Raw genomic sequence first — 22,469 nt, forward strand, 5'->3', positions numbered from 1 at the left:
TATCCACTCACAAACGATCAGAGGGAAATGGAAGGAGCTGGAGGACCTGCTAGGGCAGAGATCAAGCCAGTGGAAAAGTGGTTCCAATCCAGATCCACATGGTCCCCACGCCTGAGCCTCAGCCCCTCTCTCCAGGCACCCCACAACCTGGCCTACTCTCTTTGCAAAATGTGAAAAGTTAACATCTTTTAGGAGTCTCATGACCGGAGAATGTAGTCTTTTCCTAGCATCTTTTCTTTTAAATAAAAATATAAGCTGGAAAAAAAAATCTCCTTGGATTCCTTGAGGCTTCCTTAACTTCTCAGTCCCCAGGATGTAAATTCAGAGTCAGAGGCCCAAAGGATTAAGTGGCTTCCTGGGATGTTAAGTGAATCAGACAAAAAGCCAGGATCCAAATTCAAAGGCCTCTGTGTCTCAGGCCATGGCTCTGGGTACCAGCCAGACCCAGTGGTTCCCTGCAAAATGTGCAAACTGGCAGCCAGGGGGCAAATCAACATTCAATTGTGATGTCCAGCTCCTCCCCGAGCTCATTTACAGGAGAGAGATGCAGACGGCAGCTGAGCCCTGCCAAGTCGCCCCACCACCTCGGTGGCCATGAGCACACAAACTCACCAGGGGAAGGAAACCGGAGGTGCAGGGGGAGGGACTGCTCAACACCAATTAGCTTTTCTCTTGGGAGAGTTTTCCTAGCTCCATCCCCTATACGTCACCTGCAGGTGACACAGTTTCTTGGAGAAGGGGATGGAGGACCTCTACAAGACCGCCATGCATTCACACAATCACACTCATGAGATGTCCACGCTTTGTCCAAGTGCCTACTGAGTGAGAGACAGCAAACAAATTATCATTCCGTCACCCTCGGTCCCCAAGCGGCCTTCATGCAGCTGTGAAGGTCTCAGCTACCAAATAAAAGTCCCCAGGAAGCCGCTGACTCCGTGGGAAGGGTTCTCACCTGTGAAAGCATTTGTGGCCTGAAAACCAGCTTCCTGCATACTGCTCCCCAGACAAGCCTGTGTTCTGACTCTTAAGCTGTCCTGTCGCAAGGAAACCGCCCGGCGAGGCCTCAGGTCACTTCCATCTTAGCCTGTCCGAGTCCATCGCTCCGCCGGTCCAGCGTTTGGGAGCATCTGATGCCCACCAGCCCTGCTCCCACGCCCTGCGAGCTGGCGGTGCACAGACTGCCCGCAGTCCAGCGGCGTGCGGGGCGCACGGTCCTGTCAGCCGTCCAGCCAGAGTGTGGAAGCCATGGTGACCGGGCGTGGAGAAGCTGTCCCGCAGAGGCCTGCCTCCCACCTCAAAGCGAAGGCCTGCGCAGCCGTGCCGTGGCCAGCATCGTCCACAGGCTCAGCTCTCCAGGGGAGCCCGGCCTGTCCTCATCTGCTGCTCCCTGGGCTTCACCTCTGTCCTTGCTGAAAGTAAAAAGAAAGAGGTCACTTTCTAGGGCACCTGGGAAACCATTAGGGTTAACAGACCCACAGAAGATCAAAGGAAAAGCCACCCAGAGCCACGCCCACAGCCCTCTTGTGGGCACTGGGGAGCTTCCCAGGGACAGCGAGGGACGGGGGTGGGGGGTGTCATGGTTTGGATCTGGATGTCCCCTGAAGGCTCATGTGCTCAGGGCTTGGTCCCCAGTACAGCAGTGTTCAGAGGCGGGGCTCCTGGGAAGTGATTGGGCCATGAAGGCTCTGACCTCTCCAGTGAATTCATAATCAGACCACTGGGAGATGGTGGGGAAAACAGGAAGTGGGGCCATCTTGGAGGAAGTAGGTCACTAGGGGATAGATCTTGACCCTGGCCCCTTCCTTTCTCTTTTTGCTTCCTGGCTACCACAAGGTAAGGTATCACCTTCTCTGCCACATGCTCCCACCACCATGATATTCTGCCTCACCTCAGGACCAAAGCAATAGAGCCAGTCAACTTGGGACTACAACTTCTAAAACTATGAGCCAATCCTTTAAGTTGTTTTTCCTCAGGTATTTTGTCACAGTAACAGAAAGCCAACTAACACAGAAGAGTTCCCCATTACCACCAGAATATTACAGATTCCACCCCTCCACAGCTATGAAGAGCACAATGCTCAAATGTCCTTCCTAAGTTACTCAGAGTTCATGTGCATCCATAAGAAGAAATTCATTTCCCAAGCTGGTTCCTGAGGTCTTAGAAGTGAGATCTTTGGTTTAGTCATATATTGCTGATGGGCTGCAAATTGGTACAACCACTTTGGAAAGCAGTATGAAGATTCCTCAGAAAACTTGGAATGGAACCACCATTTGACTCAGTTATCCCACTTCTTGGTTTACACCAAAAGGACTTAAAATCACATACTACAATGATGCAGCCACATCAATGTTTATAGCAGCTCAATACACAATATCTAAGCTATGGAACCAACCTAGGTGCCCTTCAACAGAAAAATGGGTAAAGATAAGGTGCTATATATACACAATGGAATATTGCTTGGCTATAAAGAAGAATGGAATTATGGCATTTGCCAATAAGTGAATGGATATGGAGAATATCATGCTAAGTGAAATAAGCCAATCCCAAATAACCAAAGGCAAGATGTTCTCTCTGATACGCAGATGTTAACACACAATGTAGGGAGGGAACAATAAACGTTCAGTGGATTAGACAAAGGGGAATAAAGGGAAGGGAGGGGAAATGGGAATAGGAAAGACACCAAGTAGAATGCATTGAACAAAACTTTCCTATGTTCACATGTGAATACACCACAGTAAAACTCCACATTGTGTACAACCTCAAGAATGGAATCCTAATTAGAATAAGTTATAGTCCATGTGTGTATGTCAAAACACACTCTACTTGTTAAGGATATCTAAAAAGAACAAATTGTAAAATTTTTTTAAAAGAGGTGGGATCTTTGGTTCATATCCACTGGCATAAGTGCTCCAGGAAGGGAAACCCAGCAGTTGGATTGAGCAGTTTCTCCAAGGGACTCTTACACCATGATCAAATGGGATTTATCCCAGGGATACAAGGATGATTCACCATACACCAAGCAATAAACACAATACACCACATCAACAGAATGAAGGACAGAAACCACATAATAATCTCAACAGAAGCAGAAAAGGCCTTGGATAAAATTCAACACCCCTTGCATGATAAAAACTGTCAACAAATTATAGAAGGAACATACCTCAACACATATAGGATACACAGGGCCACAGACAACATCACACTGAATGGAGAAAAGCTGCAAACTTTTCCTCTAAGATCAGAAATGATACAAGGATGTCCACCTTCTCTACTCTTACTCAACATGGTGTTGTTGAAAGTCTTTTCCAGAGAGGTAGGACAGGAGAAAGAAATAAGGGGTGGCCAAATTGGAAAACAAAGTCAAGTCATCCCTGTTTGCACATAACATGATTCTCATATATAGAGAAAAACCTAAAGATGCTACTCAAAACTATTAGACTCGAAAAACAAATTTGGCACAATTGCAGCATATAAAATCAACATGTAAAAACCAGCACTATTTTTATACATCAAGAACAAACTTACTGAAAAGGAATATTCCTATTCACAGTGGCGACAAAAAAAATATATGTGGATGAATAAAAAACAGAAGGTGAATGATCTCTACAATGAAAATTACAAAGCCCTGATGAAAAATATTGAAGAGTACACTAAAAAAAAATCCCATGTTCATGGATTGGAAGAACTAATATTATCAAAAGAACTGCATTACCCAATGTGATTTATCGATTCAATGTGATTCCCATCAAAACATCATGAATCTTCACAGAAATAGGAAAAAAATCCTAAACTTCATATGGAATCACAAAAATGCCAAATCCAACTGCAAAACAATCATAAGCAAACAGATAAACATGGAGGCATCTCAGTACCTGACCTCAAAACATACTACAAAGCTACAGTGAGCCAAACAGCATGGTAGTGTCATACAAATAGACACACAGAACAACGGAAGAGAATAAAGAACCCAGAAATAAATCCATGAATTCATGAGCAATAGATCTACAATGACAGCACCAACCACACACATCAGAGAAAGCATAATCTCTTCCATAAACAATACTGGGACAGCTGGATAGCCAGGCGCAGAAAAATGAAACTAGACCCTCATCTCTGGCCATATACAAAACAAATTTGAAATGGATCAAGTGATTAAATATGAGACCCAAAACTAAGAAACTCATAGAAGAAAACGCAGGAGAAACACTTCAGGACATTGGTCTGGGAAAATATTTTTTAAATATGATCCTAAAAGCACAGTCAACAAAACCAAAGTTCACCAACAGGATTATATCAAACTAGAAGGCGTCTGTCCCACAAAGGAATCTGCCAACAGTGAAGAGGCCACCTGGAGACTGGGAGGAAATACCTGTCAACCATGCCCGTGATGATGGATTGACACCCAGGATACACAAGGAATTAAAACAACTAAATAGAAAAAAGAAAAGAAAACCCACAAGTCATCGGATCGAGAAGTGGGCAAATGGTGTGAACAGACCTTTCTAAGAGTGAGATTTACAAACAGCCAAGCAGATGTGAAAATGCTCAACGTTACTAATCGTCAAGGAAATGCCAATCAATAACAAAGGATAAAGCACAGCCGCTGAGGAAGCAGAGAACAGGGAACTGTCATACACTGTTGGTGGGGAGGTCCGTTAGTACAGCCACTAAGGAAATCTTCAACAAACTAGAAAAAAAAAATAACTAGCAGGATCCAGCAATCCCACTTCTGGGTAGGTATCCAAAGAAAATTAAATCAATATGTTAACGAGACACCTATACTCTCGTGTTCATTTGGGGATTGATTCACAATAGCCAAGGTACAAAATCCATGGATGGATGGGTGGGTAAAGAAAATGTGGAATATATACACAAGGCAATATTATCCAGCCACATAAAAAGAAATTCTGTCATTTATTAAATACAGAGGAATTTGGAGGACACATGCTAAATGAAATAAGCCAGGCACCGGCAGCCCAAAGTCCCCCACCAATTTTTTTGTTCGTTTGTTTTGCACTGGGGATTGAACCCAGGGGCTCTCTACCCCTACTACAATCCCCATTTTATTTTTCATTTTGAGACAGGGTCTTGCTAAGTTGCTGAGGCTGGCCTCTAACTTGCAATCTCATGCCTCAGCCTCCCAAGTAGCTGGGATTACCTGTGTGCACCACCACTCCTGCCTACTCCAACTTTTAAAGTACACTAATGTAGTACACTATAGTCATTAATTTTAGAAAACAGAATTTATCCTGTCAGATTAAAACAAAGGCCCCCTGGCCTTAAAAATCTTGTTTTTTCTCTGTCCTTTTCTATATAATTCTTTTGGTGCTCCAAAATACCAAACTTTGTTTTCTTTCTCCAAACTCCAGAGAGAAAATGGCACTGTGGGGAGGTTTTGTTTGTGGTGGTTGTTTTATGATGGGACTTTTATTTATTTTGTTCCACTGAAGAATTTAAACTGCCTCGTTTCTTTAGCAATCAGTTATCTCATTGAAACAACCAAGACAGCCCGCAGGAGGTGTGGGACCTGGAACTGCTTCTCAGTGACGGGACCCCCAACCCCAACCATCCAGGAGGGACTGAGACCGGCTTGTCCAGTGAGTGCGACCCACAGGCTGGGCAGAGGTGGGGGTGACGGGGACCCAGAGACCGCTCCACCAGGCAGCCCCGTCGGCAGAGGTGGCAGGCCCTGTGGTCACAGCGCATCTGCTTCCACGGCTCAGGAGCCGACTGACCATCACCACGGCCAGGCGAGGCATCCTGGGAGCACGTGCTAGACATGGAAAAGGCGGGAAGGTGGGAGCCGGCATGCTGCCGCCCCGTGTCTCTCGGCTCTGCTCCACGTGCCTCCTGCTTGTGACTTGCCACTCAAGTGCTCCAAAGGCCCTCCCAAGACAGGGTCCCTGATGGTCCCCCAGCCTGCAGTCTGTTCGGCTTCCCACTACTTCCCACAGGTGTAAGTCCCTACGGGTGTCCGGGTCACCCTCACCCACCTGTCCCTTGGACCGTAAGTGCCACCAGGACCAGGTCCTGGGTACCCAGCTGCCTGGTATCTGGGGTGCTCGTGAAGACAGGTCTCCTGTTCTGCTCATGTGCCCAGCAGAAGGGCAGAAGCAGGTACAGAGCAAGGCTCAGCCAACATACAAGGTAAACCCACCCGAGCCCTGAGCCAGCAAGTGGTGCTCCCCAGGGCCAGAAGCTGCTCCTCAGCTCCAAGTGGCTCTGATCCCGCTCCCCCTGATAGCTGAGATGAGACAGGGACTGAGCCAAGAAGAGAAAAAGAAAAAGGGAGAGGGAGGTGACTTACCCAGGTCAAAGGCAGCCTGAGCCACGCAGTCAAGGGCCCTCCCTCCACAGCAGGGCCCCTGCCATCACTCTGTCCCCTCCACACACTCACACTCACTCACACACCCACACACACACACACACAGATGTCCCATTTATACTGGGAAGATGGGCAGGATCAACCAGGAAATAAATTAATTCAATATTGCACTCGAAAAATGTCATTAAGTCCCTCCCATAACAGAGCAACAGTTACTAAGGAAATAGTAGAGCACATCACACAGAACAACGCCCCCACAGGAAGGCACCTCTCTAAAAACACCAACCCTCCCAAAACCCGAGCAGAGAAGTTGTAGGATATGTTTGTGTTACTAGTTGTTTGTGAAAACTTATAGGAAATGCAGTCCCCCCAGGAATTGTTCAGGAACAAACACTTGGCAGTATTCACATCACAGCTCATCAAAGCCACCCTGTCAAAACAGCCCTGTGCGAGGGGCACCCGGGCCCAGAGGCCAAAGCCCCAAGGAGAAGTGAAACACCTTTTTTTAAAATCACATAACATTAAAAAAAGAACTGTAGCGCATCAAGAATCAACACTGCAGTTTCGTATTTTATTTCCTCTCGCTGGGGACAGACTGTTTGGCAGGCAGAGTGTCTGTCACCTAGGTGACGGCTAGACTGCCAGCCGGCTCCAGGCCACAGGGACTGAGAGCCCAGGCCCCGGCCTGCGCCTGCCGATCTCCTCTCCTCTACCCACCAGGAAAGTGCCAGGGAGAAAGAAGCACCGAGAAATGAAGAGGTGGCTCCAAACCTTGACAAACTCTTGCAGAACTTGAAAAGGAGCCCGTCGGAGATCCGAGCTGCCCGACCTCCCGTGCCATCTCCACCCGTTGCTGGCTCGGTGTGGTTCCAAGGGGCAAAGGGCTTTCAGTGAGATGGGAGAAAGTGGGGGAAAGCAGCCCAAGGATCCGCTTCCCACTTGCTGGAATCAGGGGTGCCCTGGAGGAGAAACAGCACCCTTTCCACAATGCCCTGTTCTTCTGTCCTGTTGGACACACAGCTGAGCCAGTCTGCCCCAAGATTTTGTAACAGGAAAAAAAAAAAAAAAAGCAAACCAAAAAAACAAGAACCAAGACCCCTGCTCTCAAGGCAGCCATGGGCAGAGAGACCTGCCGGCCTCTCACCTCATGTATGGGACCTGGTCAAGCCACTTGGCCCATCCAGGCTGACCTGCTCAGGATCCCATTTCCTTATTTGTAACTGGAGGAAGTGAAACCGCCGGGTCCTTCCAATCTGCACATTCCCATGCTGTGAGCCTGGCCACGGGAGGCAGGACAGACATGCCTGAGGAGGACGGCGCACAGCAGAGCTACCTGGACACAGACTCAGATGTGTCCGAGGCATGGGCTGCCTGCCCCAGGGGACACTGAGTTGGGGGTGCTGGCAGTTCCTGCTACTTTTCCATTCTTAGATCTGGGGGTACAAACAATAGGTAGCTTCTGTGGTCCGCTCTCAAAGCCATCCCAGCTAGTCGATGGGCTTGGGCTAACTTTTCAGCACAAGGAAGCCCCTGCTGTAGGTCCGCAGTTCAGAGACCTAGAGCAAATCCCACAGCATGTGATTCAAAGACACAGATGGATGCAAACAGGGAGAGCGGCAATTATATCAGAGCGTCACCTTGGCAAACCCAATCTTGATAAAGGACCGACTGTGGTGCTCAGCTCACATCAGAGTTGGAAAAGAGTCTCCCCCAAAATAAACAGGATCACTGTCCTGAGGGCAGCCCTAAGGATCCAGGAGGGAAGGAAGTCCAGAGGGTCATCTACCCAATCCTTGCATTCCAGGAGGAGGAGACTCCAGAGGCTCAGGGAGGAGAGGAAACACATCGAAGGTGAGTGTGGTCCGGAGCCAGGACCAGAGCCCGGCATCTGGATCCAGACTGAATCAGCCAAAGGAAAACGCTGGCTCAGTGAGGGAGGGGCCCGCTGGGCTGGAGAGGGGCACAGCGCATACCTCCTGATTCACTGGGAATCAGGGAACGCTGATGTTATGCTCTGGATATGAGGTGTCCCCCAACAGCTCCTATGTTAACATTGGAGGTGAAAGGATTCCACTTGGAGCTGCAACCTAATGGGCCCGTCCTAGCCTGAATGCACTAATGTGGTAACTGTGGGCAGGTGGGCAGGCTGAGGAGGGGGTCACTGGGCACTGCTCTGGCAGGGTGCACCTTCCCTGCAACTCCTTCCCCTCTCTCTGCTTCCTTGATGCCAAGAGCAGGGTAGCCTCCCTCCGCCATGCCCTTCTGCCAGGATGGTCTGCCCACCTTGGGCCCAAAGCAATGGAGTCAATCGGTCATGGAGTGCATCTCTTCAACTGGGACTGTAAGATCAAAATAAACTCTCCACCTCCACATTGTTCTTGTCCAGTATGTTGGTCACAGCAACATAAAGCTGATGAACACAATGAAATGATCCTCACTGCCCAAGTCCCAAAGAGGGCCACCCCGCGATCCCACGTGGACACAAGAAAGGAAAAGGGCCAAGCCTTGCAAGGCAGACCATCACCTCAGGTGGAAGTGCATCCACCACGCCTGGCCTGAGCACCCCAGATACCTCGGTAGTGGGTGTCAGCTGGGCCAAGGTGGCTGCTCGGGACCCAGACACCCCGCCCTCTCTCAGTTCCACCCAACATGGCCAGGGGCTCCTCACCCAGTGCTCCCCCCACCTACTTCCCTTCAGATAAAATTGGCTTAAAATGGGAATGACAGGTGGAAGAGAAGGGAGTCCCCCTGGGCGGCGTCCCCTGGGGCTGAGGGTGTGTAGCCAGGAAGAGCAGGGAGCACTGTGGCATTCCTCAGTGGAGGGACGAGAAAAAGGACCAGGGAGCTGTTCTGGGAGACAAGTTCCGCCCAGTTTGCCAAGCCACTCCTTGCTGTCGGCTGGCAGTGGGCTTCCTGGGGACACCTGTGCCTTCCACAGCACTCCCTGCCCGGTGGCCTGCAGGACACCAGCTTTGTCTTCTCGTTCTGCACTTTGGCAGGAATACGTAGGCCAGCCACCAGTTATCTAAGGTGCTGGGGACAGCAGCAGTAAGCAAACTAACCTCTGTCCCCTTGTTACCCGTGACCTGGATTCTTATGCCTCATCTATCTGTGGAGGAGTTTCCACCTTTCCCGAAGTCTCCTTGGCCCTGACCATGGGACTGGAGGACAGAGGAGCCCATGAACTGAAGCGTAGATGACCTCAACGGGGTCCCCTCCTCCATCTACTGCCTCTATCCTGCATCAGCTGCACCAAGTACCAGGGCACTGACACAAGGAGGCCGGTGGCCATGGGGCACTCAAACTCCCCAGGAAGGCTCCCCCTCACAGGGTCTGGGACAGGCAGCGCCCATCTCTACACCACTCAAAACACATTCCAGTGAGAGCTTCCCACACCAAGGGGCCAGGCAACCCGAGTCCAGGCCCAAGTCGGCCCCCTCCAGGGCTGTGGGTGAGTTTTGTGGTTACTGATGCTCTCTGAGCCTCGGTGTCCTGTGCTATAGAACAGAAGTAAAGAGGACACCTGGCCCATGGAGCTCTTGTGCATTTAGTGAAGAACACATAAAAACCCTGGTCAGTGCGAAGGAGGCCACAGCTGCTGGTCATGACAGCTCACCTCAGCAGAGACCTCTAGTCCTGTCTGAGAATCCGCCCTAAACCGCTCCCCGCCTCCAGGTCTTAAGTGACCTAACTGGATAGAAGCCGTGGTGTTTATCTTATGGGTCCCCAGTTGATTTGTCTTGATTTTCAAAAATAAAAAAAAAAAGTTCTCCATAGATAAAAATCAAAGCTCAGAATCATTCCATGTCAGCTAAAATTAACAACAGGGAGAAACAGGGTAAAGAATAGAGAATTAAAGGAAACGCGTGGGTGTGGGTATTTGGTACAAAATGTGGTAGAAGGAAAAAAAACGACAAAAAAGAAATTTGCCCTTAAAAGGAAATGAGAGCCTCTGATATCCCTTGGTATTCGATCTTTTTTTTTTTTTCATGTTTTCAAACTGTAATACCAACTTTTAAAGGCAGCAAAGAAAGGAACAGGGACAGGTGACCGGCGTTCACCTCTCCTGGTTGGGGAGCCCGCGTGCAGGTCCAGGCTGCCTTGCTCCCACCTCTTCTGTTTGGTTTGTCACCTTTGTGATGTGCTGCCGTTTCGCAAGCCTTCACAAAGCCCCAGAAGGAAACTCCAAGGTGGCCAAGCACGGGCTTCGCGTGGCCAGGACGCAGGGCGTTTCAGGGCTCCAAGCTGCCACCTCCCATCAGGCTGGCACCTCCAGGAGGAGGTGCCCATCTCTCCTGAAGTCACCTCTGCGCAAGTCCCAGCCCCATCAGGTGTCAGTGATGGGTCAGACCAGTCAGGTGACCTTTGGATGCACTTCCCCAGGGTGACTCAGGGCCAAGCCCTGAGCGGGTGGGTGCCGCGCTCCTCCACACTCCAAGAGGTGCCGGAGCGGAACAGCCAGCCCTTGAACGCTAATAATAACTGGTCAACAGAACCACAGCCAAGGCTCCCCGTGGGAAGGAGCAAGCTGCCCGATTTGAGCAGCTGGCCTGAGCAAGGGTTTCCTAGGTGCTCCTTGTTTATAAAGCTCCCGACCAGCTCCACATCCGCCTCTTCATCCAAATGTTCAGGGAGCACCTCAACAGTCCTTGTTTGCTCACACTCGTTTTTTGAGAAATATATTCCTTCAGGAAAAAAAAATGTAACTTTCCACTTTATAATTTTCACCACTCAATATCCGGTCTGTGGTGGGTGATGGATAGAAATACTCCATTAATATTCATCTTAGGTATTTCCAAAGGACAAGTCCACGCTGTCTGGGGCAGGTGGGAGAAGGGCGATGGACAGCAGCAGTGAGCAGTGATGGATGCCTCCTGACTCTGGGCCTGCCCGGCTCTGACCAGTGGTCGACAGAGGCCACAGTCTGGCTGGGCACAAATCATGAGCCACTGAAGCAGGAACAAACTTTATTTCTGAACTCCACCAACACACTCCACACACGCTCCCCGGGAACTCTCCCGAACACCACGCAGCTTCTCCAGGAACCACCACCAACCGGAAATCCCTCCTCCGGAAATCCCTCCTCTGGAAATCCCTCCTCCCGCACTTCCTCAACCAATGGGAACTCTCCGGGAATCCCCACGAGAACTCCAAAGTAGCAGGCCGAGGCGGACAGCAGGGTTCTAATATACAACTGGATACACAGCTTAACATAACCATTATCATCTCCATGGCTTGCCGGGGTCACCTCTCAACCACTCCTTCTAGCAAAAATGCCATGCATCATTCCGACTTGGCTATGGCTCTCAGCATACAGAGGCCACTGCTCAGTCCAGTGTGGGTACAGCAGGAGGCCACTCCCATACACCCACTCGCAGATCTTGGGTGTTCACTAATGTGCCCTCTGGCACACTCCTCGCTGCCCGATGCCCACAAAGACAAAGCTGGGTGAGGCTGTGCTCCCCTCTGGAGATAAGAGGAGCTTCCCACTGCCTGAGGAGCAGCCCCAGCCCCAGCCCGTGTCCTCTTGAAACCGCTGTCTCTGCTGGACCTCTCTGCACAGTGTTGTCTCACTGGCTGGAACCAGAATTGACCTGTGATTAATTATGCACCATCCTCAGAAGATCAGGCTTTCTGCAACCATCAGGGAGAGACACGGACTTTGAAGAATCAAATGACCACCTCCGCAGCAGCCTTCCCAGAACAGCGTGGAAGTCCATGGGCAAAGCCGCCCTCTGAGGCACAGTGAGTGCTGGGATCAAGTCACTGGGTCCAGGCAGTCAGAGCTGGAGAAGCAACTCAATCTGACCATGGAAATCCAAAGAGGTGACCATCTCGGCTGATGTCTGAAGGACATGACATGAAATGATGGTCCTGTGTGAGGCTGGCTCCCCAGCTGAGGTCACCAGCTGCAACTGCATGACAAACGAGCCCTTGGTGGCAGCTATGCACGACGAGGAGGCGGCATCCGTGAGTGGCCCCGGCACACAGGGCCACTGGACACGCAGCCCTGACTCCACGCACACTGAAAGAAACGCGACAGTCTGGCTCTTCTGGAAGGCTAGACGGGGCGGGGCTTGGAAAGTGCATCTGTCCTGCAGAGCGGCTGTGGAGGAGCAGAGAACTCAGGGGCATGGATGGCTACTGGCATTCAACTGCAGGGGCCACAAAGACCCCGTCCCGGGTGTTCTGGAGGCCTCCAGCCAAGCAGAAAGAGCTCATTTCTGCTGCCTCGGTAACAAAGGCCTAGGTATGTGCTCTTACACCCCAAAAGCCAATGAGGGTTGTCCATGGAGAGTCCCCACAGCAGCCCAGGCAGTGATGGAGAGGCAGGCCCTCCTTGGATGCAGAGCCTGGTGGTCACAGAGAGGCTGAGGCTGGCTGAGTCCCTGAGCTGCAGCAGCTACAGGAGCAACCCCATTCTGAATCATGGACCCAACCCAGCAAAAGGGATCAGCATATACACGTGAACCGCAGTGAGGGTCTGTTTCATCATCCATCATTAGACGGAGGTGAAAGGATTCCTGAGACCCGGCCAAGGAAAAGCACAGGGTCTCGCAGCGAGAGCTAATGAGGACCACCAGATCTGACCTGCAAGCACCACTCATGTCGCCACCCAGGGTCAGAGCTCACTATCCAACCTGAAGCCCACTTCCCCCACGTTGAAGCCATTTCTCCTTTAAAGCTTCCCTTTTCCCTTTATAATCGGCCTTATTTATTCCCTTTCCCTGTGGAGTTGACAAGTAGGAGCAGACCTATCTTATTCCCAGCTCCACAGTGCTGACCTCAGCAGAGTCCTTCAGGGAGAGGCCAGGGCCTCCAGAGCCCTGAGAGGCCGGGATGGAGGGGCAGGAGCAGCAAGGAGACCCTATGCCCATGGATACCACCCTCCTCCCACCACCACCCTCCTCCTACCACCTCCTTCTCACTGGCTGTCAAAGCAAATGCAGTCCCTGGAGTGACAGAGATGAGCACCTGACTTCCATCCCCATGGGGAAGTGGGCCATTGCTGCTTGTCACCAATGCTCTCCCCGTGTCCCCAAACATCCCAAACATCCCCCAGAATCACCAACACCACCCACCGGCATCCCTTTGATCTTAAAAAGAAATACATATCCATAAAAACATGTGAAATAGGAGAGAACACATATTTAAACACACAAGACTAGCATCCGAGAGCAAGGGGCTGGCTGGAGGAGATGGTGATGGGGACATGGGGGCAGCTCTGCCAGAGGGGCTCCATCAGGCGGAAGGGCCCTTCAGGTTCCCTTGGCACTGGGGTGGCCCCACAGCCTTGGGGAGGAGCATGGGGCCAGATCACCAGCTCTGAGCTGCTCACCTTGCCCTTCTCAGGCACGTGCCAGAACCTGTCTGAGCCTCACACTCGTCCTCCCTAAAATGGGGAAGGCCCTGGTGACGAGACAGGACCCAAGGCACACGCGTGGCTCCGACACCTAATGGTCCCCTGCATAAGTGGCTGAGGCAGTGAGGGGAGAAGAGGAATGGCCAAGGAGCCACTGCCTGCCATTATCAGACCCTGAGGAGCAGCACCGGGCTTGCTGTTGGCTAGCCAGGCTAAAAGGGACAAGAGGGGGAAATAACTGTCCTTTGCCCAAGTTAGGGGACAAAGGGAAAAAGGACCTCATGACCCATCCTAATGAACTCCACTCCATGGCCAAACCCCCAAGGAGTTAGATCTTAGGTCCGTTTAGAGCACAATTTAATATTTTCCTCTTCAAATAATCGCTTACGTAGATCAGCACCGGGTGGGCTCTGCTTTTCCCTTACCACTGACCCCAGCCTCCCCACCTCCCTCGAGCCTCCCCTGCTCATGCTGACGGGGCCTCCATTTCCCCCAGGAGGCCTCCTTCCCACCTGAGGCACAGAGCCACGCACTGATCCATGCAGGGTGACTCACTGGGAGGGATTCCCCACAGTGAACACACTCCCAGTCAAGTGACTCATCTCCACACTTCCTTTGAGTGAAAACATGTTATTATGTTCAATAAAACCATACAAGAAATAATAGCTAAAGATGGCATTTAAATAACTTCTACCAACACCTAAAAATGGCTTCCTGGAGGAAAAGGGAATCATTAGCATTTTCAAAGATATTTTCAGAGCTCCCTCTTTTCTCCTCCTCCCCGGCCCACCTCCCCTGATGCATGAGTCATGGCCACATCCCCAGCTGCAAGGACCCCTGGCCCAGGGTAAGCTTGGGCGAAGTGGGTTTGTCGTGAAGATGGAGGCTGCCATTGAGATCTAAAAGCAGTCTAGCTACTCCACGACCATCCCTTCCCCTTTCAGTTCCCATGGAAACAGACCTCCGATCGCCAAAAACAGGGTAAAGATAGCACCATGCCCAGTTTTCCCCACAATCTGTTTCCATGGGAACTGGAAAAGAAAGGAAGGGAGGCTGCGTAGCCAGACTGCTGAAAAACCTCCGTCCTCCTCAGCTGGAGTGGCGGGCAGCACACTGGTCCCAGCAGCCCACAGGCCTCTGTGGGCTCTTGAGGAATGAAAAGTCCACCCAGGGATGGAGTCTCAGGGAAAGCAAGGCTCACAGCAGGCTGGACCAAGTGCTGGAAGCCAGCTGTGGACCTCTCACCCAGCAAGCAATTCATTTCTTGAATGTCCCTTCAGCCAAGTTGAGAAGACCCACTTCAGACCAGCTGGTCCCACACCTGGCTGGGAGACAGACTCACCCCAGACCTTTGGAATCAATATTTCTGAGGGCTGGGACCAGAACTGAGTAGTGTTTCATGAGCTCCAAAAGTGATTCTCAGGCAGGACCATTCTGGGAACCTGATGGTCTAGAAGAAAGCTTCTCAAAGTTCAGCATCCATGCAAAATTCTGTGGGGATTTTGGTGAACTGCAGATTGGGGTCCAGCAGGTTTGGAGCAGGACCTGAGGTTCTGCATTCTAACCAGCACCCAGGGATGCTGATTCTGCTGGTCCATGGACCACATTCAAGTAGCAAGATTCTAGAGTCCAGTGATTTGAGTCTTGCACCTTCTTTAGAAACCAAAGATGAAGATGATAGTCATCTCTGCAGTAGCAGCTAGTTCCTACCTCCAATTGCTAGTCCACTACCCATGACAGGCTCTGGAGAAGACTGGCTTGGCGTAAGGGCATTCACATAATGCTTCAGATGACCCTCCCTTAAGTGTTTCCTCCACCTTCGTGAGGTACGATATCCATGAGGATCAAAAGCTAACAATGTTCAAAATCCATGTGTAATCATCAGGTAAATGTGATTACTTCCTCCAAAGCTGATCTCTCTGAGAAAGGTAACAGCAAATTCCACTCATCTGAGGATCAAACTAGTGATGGGAAATGTTCAAAACGTGTAGAAAATATCCACAACTATGGACATAGAAGAATGCCACTGTCCACATGTCATTTTAAAGAAAATAGAGACACTTTGGAGGAATCTCGGGTATTTATGACAAAAATAATAATAATAATTTAGGTAGCCTTAAAATCCCCAAAAGAAATTCTAAAAGAAAATTCTAAAATTCTAAAAGAAAGAAAAAATTGTAAAGTATCAACATGATTTCCATGTTTTAGTTAAAAATATGCAGGGTAATACAAAGGTAATATTTATTTCCATAGTGAACCATAAAATGATTTTAAACCATGTTAAATGCTGGCATATTATTCAAAAACAAGTTACTGATTTGCTATTTTAAGAAATCTCCATTTTGCTGATATAGAAAAGGCAAGCTATTTCAGTTTGTTTCACTAAATACACTGTTTACCTCATTCAAAAAGCATATGAATCTTTGAAAATTACAGTAAGAACAAAGATTTCAACTATAAATCACGAAGCCATGTCATAAGCTTTCTTGAAAAAAATAATCTGATTCTAAAAATGTGGAAGGAGAAAAAATCAATTATTTGATTAGTCAGCACACAAGCAGCAGAGCGAGCTGAGTGCGTCTGCACAGCACTGTACCGCGGGCAGCTAAAGTAAGCACTGAGCCTGGGTCTCACCCTCTTCATTGCACTGAAGCAAAAATACACAGACAGATATTTAAACATGCGTGGAAAATGCCACACACAAACTTTGTTTAAAATATGTTATTTTGAGGTTCCCAAAGCACACAAGCCAGAGTGTGCAAAAGACATATGCACACATACGCATGCATGCATGCACACGCGTGCACACACACCCCTCCCCCGACACACACAATGATGAAGTAAATGGCTGTGGCAGATGATGCCAAAGGAGTGGGAGCTGTTAAGTGCTCCATCAAAAATGATAAAAATGATTGGGAATAAATGCAGAGGCCTGCTCACACTCAGACCACTAAAATCTGCTAGTCTATGAGACTTCAGGCAGAAAAATCCATTGTTGGTATTTACTGCGTGCACGTGTGCACCTTGTGTAACACGAGGAGCAACCACAGCTGAGTCGGCAAGCTTCCTACAATGAGCCAGATGGTGGGCGGCTTTGCACAAGGCCATGCAGTCTCTGTCCCTGCTCCCCGACGTTGTCAGGATGGCCTGAAAGCAGCCATGACAAACAGCACATAAACCCACAGGTGCGGCCATGTTCCAATAAAACTTTATCAATACAAACAAGCCCTGGCCAGCAGATGGACCACAGGCCGTAGTCTGCCCTTCAGTCGACTAGAGCACACAAGGCTTTCCTTATTTGGGGGAAATGTCTTATTCAACTTCGACTCCAGGACTCCAGAGAAAGGCAGGAAAAACCCTCTTCAATTCAGTCTCATTCTGTTTTCAGTTGGACTCACAACACCCCAAATGCTCTACCAGCTCTGCTCAGCTGCAACAAATTAATGCACTGTAATCATTTCTTATGTGTTCTCTGTATTTTTTTACAAACATCTTGTCTCTTTCACTTCATTCTAATAGTTCCAAGGGCAAGACTTGATTTGCATTTCCCTTTAGAATTGAGCTTAGTATTCAGCACTAACACAAAGATATCAAGGGTTCTGCTGACCAACCAGTTCCCCCTTCTTCCTGAGAGGTAGGTTAAAAAAAAAAAAAAAACAAAGAAAAACACCATCCCTGATGTCTATCCCAATGAGATTATGGCAAAGAAGAAATTCTCCAGGTCTACGCTATGAAGGCCAAGCATATAAATGAGTGTGCTCACTAGAATTCCTGAGGTAAGTGCCCCTAGCAAATGCACATGGCGATACGCACTGAATTCAGTAATATGTAAAAGTGCAATGAACTACATGGTGAACAAATTAATTGTTCATATTTGAATAGAATTACAGAATTTGGAAACAGGAAATGCTCTTTAGGTATTATCCACTTCAATGTACTATCCTCCATAAGAAGAAATCCCAGCTCAGATATCTCCAGTAGTTATGCACATCTGGGCCTCAAACTCAGAGCATAAAACTGGGATAAATCTAATGATAGAGAAATTTTTGCACTTTAAAGAAATCCTATAATGAATCTTTTCCTCGCTGATAAAAACATGCACTGGTAAAAAGATGCTTGCCCGTCATTTAGCCGTTCCCTGACTCCGGGTTTGGATAAGTGCAGCCTTCATGGTGGAAGGTGTGCCTGGGACCACACACAGTGCTTATGCAGGAGAGCATGACAGCTCGGAGTGCCACGGCAGAGGTGAGTCACACCCGTGACTAGGGGTGTGGCGGCAGCTGGGTGTGAGCGTGGCAGCTCCTGTGGGAGGTCACAGCTGTTTCTGTGACCTGGCTCTCTGGGTCACTGGCACATCAACGTGAGATGAGATGAGCAGCTATCTCCGGAGCTACCTCTGCAGGAAGGGCGCTTCTCTGCAGCCACTGCGAGGTCCTACTTCCCACCGCCTCGCGGCCTCCCTGAGCCTCCCTGCCCACTGAACTCCTTACCAAGGAGAAAACCTTCCTGGATCCAGTGGCTTAGTCTGAAAATCCCGGTTGCATTTTCTAGAGAGAAAAGGTAGAGACGGAGAAACGGGAAGGCAGCATTGCCTGGCGTGAAAGGCTTGATTTTGGAAAAGGTTTGTGGCCCCTCTGGCAGAGCGGGAAGTGGAAGGAGCACAGTCTCATGCACGTCTAAAGCTGTGATGATAAAACCTGCCTCTCTGGGGTGGGTCTCTCATCTACAGAGATCCACCTGAGGCCACAGAGCGGGGCAGGCTCTCAGAGCATTGCCCTTCTGCACAGAGCGGGGTCACACTGGAACCACTGAGGACGTAGCAGTGTTGACTCAAACACAGGCAAAGGGAGAGCGACTCTGAAATCACAGCATCACACGAGGCCCAGCTCCCACGTGCATCCCTGGCCGTCTCCCTGTGTGCCCACCCAGCGCAGGAATGGAGACCACGAGGCACATCGCATGTACCCAGGGCCATGAGATCCCACAGGACAAGGGTTTTCAAACTTTGGGTGGTAACTTATTACTAAGCTGCAAAATTAACAAAGTGAGCCAAAACCAAACTCCTTGGGAGACCTCCCTAGAGTGACCTACACACGTGTAGCAGCGCCTGTGAACCTGGTCACAATGCATCGTTTATTTCTTACTGTGAATTATGGTCAGGATATAAAATCCACTTCTTACTGAGAAAGGCTATGCCATCAGCACGGCTCCCTGCGTGAATTTGATTAGTGCATTGGCTGAGTATTAAAGATGCCCATACGCCGACCACTCCACACTAATGGAGACGGCCTCCAGCGACTGGTGCTCAAACCTCCCCAGAACCCACTCCAGCTGGCAGGTGTGGCGGGGCAGCGGTCAGGTGGGCCGACCAAATCCGGTGACCTCGGACTTGGAGATGAAGTGGAAGACAGGGGAGGGGGCCCGGGGGACAGCGTAAGCCCACGCAGTGTCTGTCATCAAAAGAGAGGACACTTGAGGAAAGAATATTTACCTAAAGAGCCTGACGTTCATTTTCACTGTGTCCTAAGAGGTGATCAACATTTATCTAGGTGTGGTGGCACAGAGGCACTCTCAGAAATGCAGATCCGAGACAGGTGCTGCTCTGCCTGGCTTCTTCCATGGCCCCCACTGCAGCTAGGACGCGGCTCAAGCTCAAGAGCACTTGTGCCCTCCCACGGTCCGGTGCCCCCCTCCACTCCCAGTGCAAACCTCATGCTGCAGCCATCTGAGAGTGCCCAGGAGGCATCTGTAGTCCCCAAGCTATCAACTGCCCACCCACAGCCAGCCTGGGCCACGGGCCCCGCAAGCTCCCCTGGCGCAGCCTCAGGACACCCGTCTCTCAGCATCATTCCCTTATCCATCTGCACCAGGCTGGGGAGCTCCCCAAGGGCAGGGAGTGCATGGGGTTCCTGCACCCCCAAAAGCAGACGCAAGTACACCAGAAGCAGTCCCTGAAAGAGCAAAGATGTAAAGAGAACAGTGTCTACCGCTCCTGAGGTCACTGCCCTCTGCCTAGGAGGGCTGGGCCTCCTCATCCTGTAGACAGCCATGGTGCTCTCGTTCTTCACCTCGATGTCCACTCAGTTGATACGCATGCACGCCGACTGAGCTTCCTCAGGCAAAAGACAAAAACAAAAAAAAAAAAAGAAAACATGTCCCTCCTTCTCCACCACCCGCTGCCCTCTAGGCAGAAATCATAACACTAGCCAGCCCGGCGGACAGAAAGGACAGCAGACAGCTCCAGGGGCCGCAGTCAGCTGAGAGAGGGATTCGCTTCATGAGGACTATTACAAATAACAGGTGAGCTTATCTCTGAGATATACATTATACATAAATTATGTGTACTGTATATGGTATGTATCACACATCTGTGTGCATTCTATTATATATAAGTGTACACATATAGAATACATTATTTGCATACATATATTTGTGTGTGTATGTACATACAGACATATATATACACATATTAGCATTTCTAACTCAATGCATAAATTTGTCCAAGTCAGGAAACAATGCATTCTGTAGTGGCTTTGCCCACAGAGGTCTGGAGCACTCTGGAAATCTTATTAGCCCCTCTTAGCATTTCCCAATCGTAGCACTTCAGACTTAAAGAGACAGAGTTTTTCAAGGAACATGGCTATGTACCTGATTTTTTCTTTTTTTAATTTTTTTTTTAGTTGTATACAATACCTTTATTTTGTTTATTTATTTTTATGTGGTGCTGAGGATCGAACCCAGGGCCTCACACATGCTAGGCGAGTGCTCTACTGCTGAGCCACAATCCCAGTCCTGTACCTGATTCTTTTGCACACTACCATATCAGGGTGGACACGTGTCACGTGTATGCATTTCTCTATATAATACTGATTCGCATCTATTATGAGGCTGGGTGTTTTTTGTTTGTTTGGTTGGTTTTGATACCAGGGATGGAACCCAGGGGCACTTAACCACTTAGCTACATCCCTGCCCTTTTTACATTTTCTTTTGAGACAGAGTTTTACTGAGTTGCTTAGGGCCTCGTTAAGTTGCTGAAGCTGGTTTTGAACTTGTGACTCCCCTGCCTCAGCCTCCCAAACTGCTGGGATGAGAGACATGCACCACCACACCCAGCTATGAAGCTGGTCTTTTCCCAGGGTCAGGTAATTCTCTGCTTCACAGACAGGTAAGGCCAGAGTCGGAGAGGCTCTGTGATGGCTGCCAGATTAGAGGGAGACAAAACGCAACTTGGAGTAGCCCTGCTCACCTGAAAGCCAGAGGGGCAGGGCCAGAGCTGTGCACCCTCGCGACCTCCCCATCATAGACGAATGAGAGAAAGGACCTTTCCCTGCCTGGGCCCCGCCACTGTGTCCACGCAGCAGCTGTGCAGCTGGACCCAGCACTACAGTAACCAACGACCAAACAGGACCTTGTTTATAGAATAAATGACCACCACACACAGGAAGTCCCAGCTCTGCCAGGTGAACAGACTCTGGTCAGAAGGGTGAAGAGACATCTCAGTGGCAGAGTGGATTCCTGGTAAGCTGAAGGCTCTGGGTTCCATCCCCAGCACCATAGAAAATAAAATAAAATAAAGAAGAAGAAGAAAAAAAAAAAAGTGGTAGGAAGAGGTGACGCCTGGCTAGTCGGCGCGGCGGGCACGGAGTTCTTCAAGGCCTGGGCTCCTGCTGCCCTCCCTGGGCCTAATTGGCTTTTCCAGTCTCCAGTTTCCACGGGTAGTGAGAGAGTCGGAGCTGGTCATCTCGCAAAGTAGCTCCAAAGTGGATGGAAGAAGAGCAAGGTGAGATGACGCTGGGGACCTACTGTCCACACAAAGTTCCAACAGGCTTTGTCCAGGGGCACCTTCTGCAGCTGCAGGTGTTCCCCAAGAACCTGGTGTCCATGCCCAGGAGCCAGGGCGTGGAGAAGCAGGACAGATGACAAGAAAGCAGGCAAGCACCGTGCAGACATCCAGAAGAGACCTGGCACCCAGCAGGGCCCTCACCCTCTCCAGGTGGCCTCCTGACAGGTCTGCTCTTCCTCTCTTTTGTTCCCTCTTCCTTCTGAGCCTGGCCCCGAGCACTGGTGTCCCAGAGTCCCACAGTCATTGTCCCCGTCTACAGACCCATCTTGACAGCCACCTATGTCCTAATGACCCCAAACCTATAACTTTGGGCAGGATCCCTTCCCTGAGCTCCAAATCCTTCATTTCTAGCCACGGTCTACAGTCTTAAGTGCAGAGCCCCCCAATAACACCCAATTTTAATACACCATAAAGGGATCCTTCCTCCCAGACCAGCACCTCCTTTTCTTGTAGTCTTGGACTCAAACAGGCGTGGCCACCCCAGTCCCTGCACTCCCATCCCCCACATCCTTCAACCCACCAGTCCCAAAAACACTTCTGGCCAGGACTGAGGTCCCTGCACCTGTGGGGCGGGGGGCAATTCCTGGGCATGAACACCAGAGCCCTTTACAACATGACCGTCCAGCCTGATGGTTGACCTCGACTCAGGTCCCTGCGACAGCCATTTCCCAAACCCACAGAGCTCCTGCCCACTTCCGAGCAGCTTATCTAAGATTCCCATCTCCCAGGTTGGGATTCCATGGGGACTGGGGTCAGGATGCTGCCTTCTTGTTCCTGGAGGACCTACGTGGACAGAGCCGTAGTATATTCACTCTTGGTGGCTCCGATGGCCATGGCTAGGACCCGAGTGTGAAGTGTGGGCACATGGGTTTTCACTCACGTGCAAGAACTCCTTGATGTTTCTTGGGCTCTTCAATAATTAAAAATCATGCAAATCT

General features: G+C 50.0%; 1 protein-coding gene across 7 annotated transcripts in view; it reads right to left on the reverse strand.

Moving 5' to 3' along the window:
* The window catches only part of LDLRAD4 (low density lipoprotein receptor class A domain containing 4), a 378,801-nt gene that overhangs the window by 236,847 nt on the left and 119,485 nt on the right, over window positions 1-22,469 (reverse strand). For 6 of the 7 annotated variants that reach the window (XM_081262907.1, XM_081262909.1, XM_081262903.1 and 3 more), the window contains one exon: window positions 953-1,409. In XM_081262907.1, the coding sequence (XP_081119033.1) occupies window positions 953-992 (40 nt within the window). In that variant the 5' untranslated portion in view covers window positions 993-1,409. Of the gene's footprint in view, window positions 1-952; window positions 1,410-6,307; window positions 6,330-22,469 lie in introns of those variants that run through there. The other variant, XM_081262908.1, reaches the window with a different exon arrangement.

The sequence above is a fragment of the Spermophilus citellus genome (genome assembly GCF_964194105.1).
Source record: "Spermophilus citellus genome assembly, chromosome: 12".
Taxonomy (NCBI): domain Eukaryota; kingdom Metazoa; phylum Chordata; class Mammalia; order Rodentia; family Sciuridae; genus Spermophilus; species Spermophilus citellus.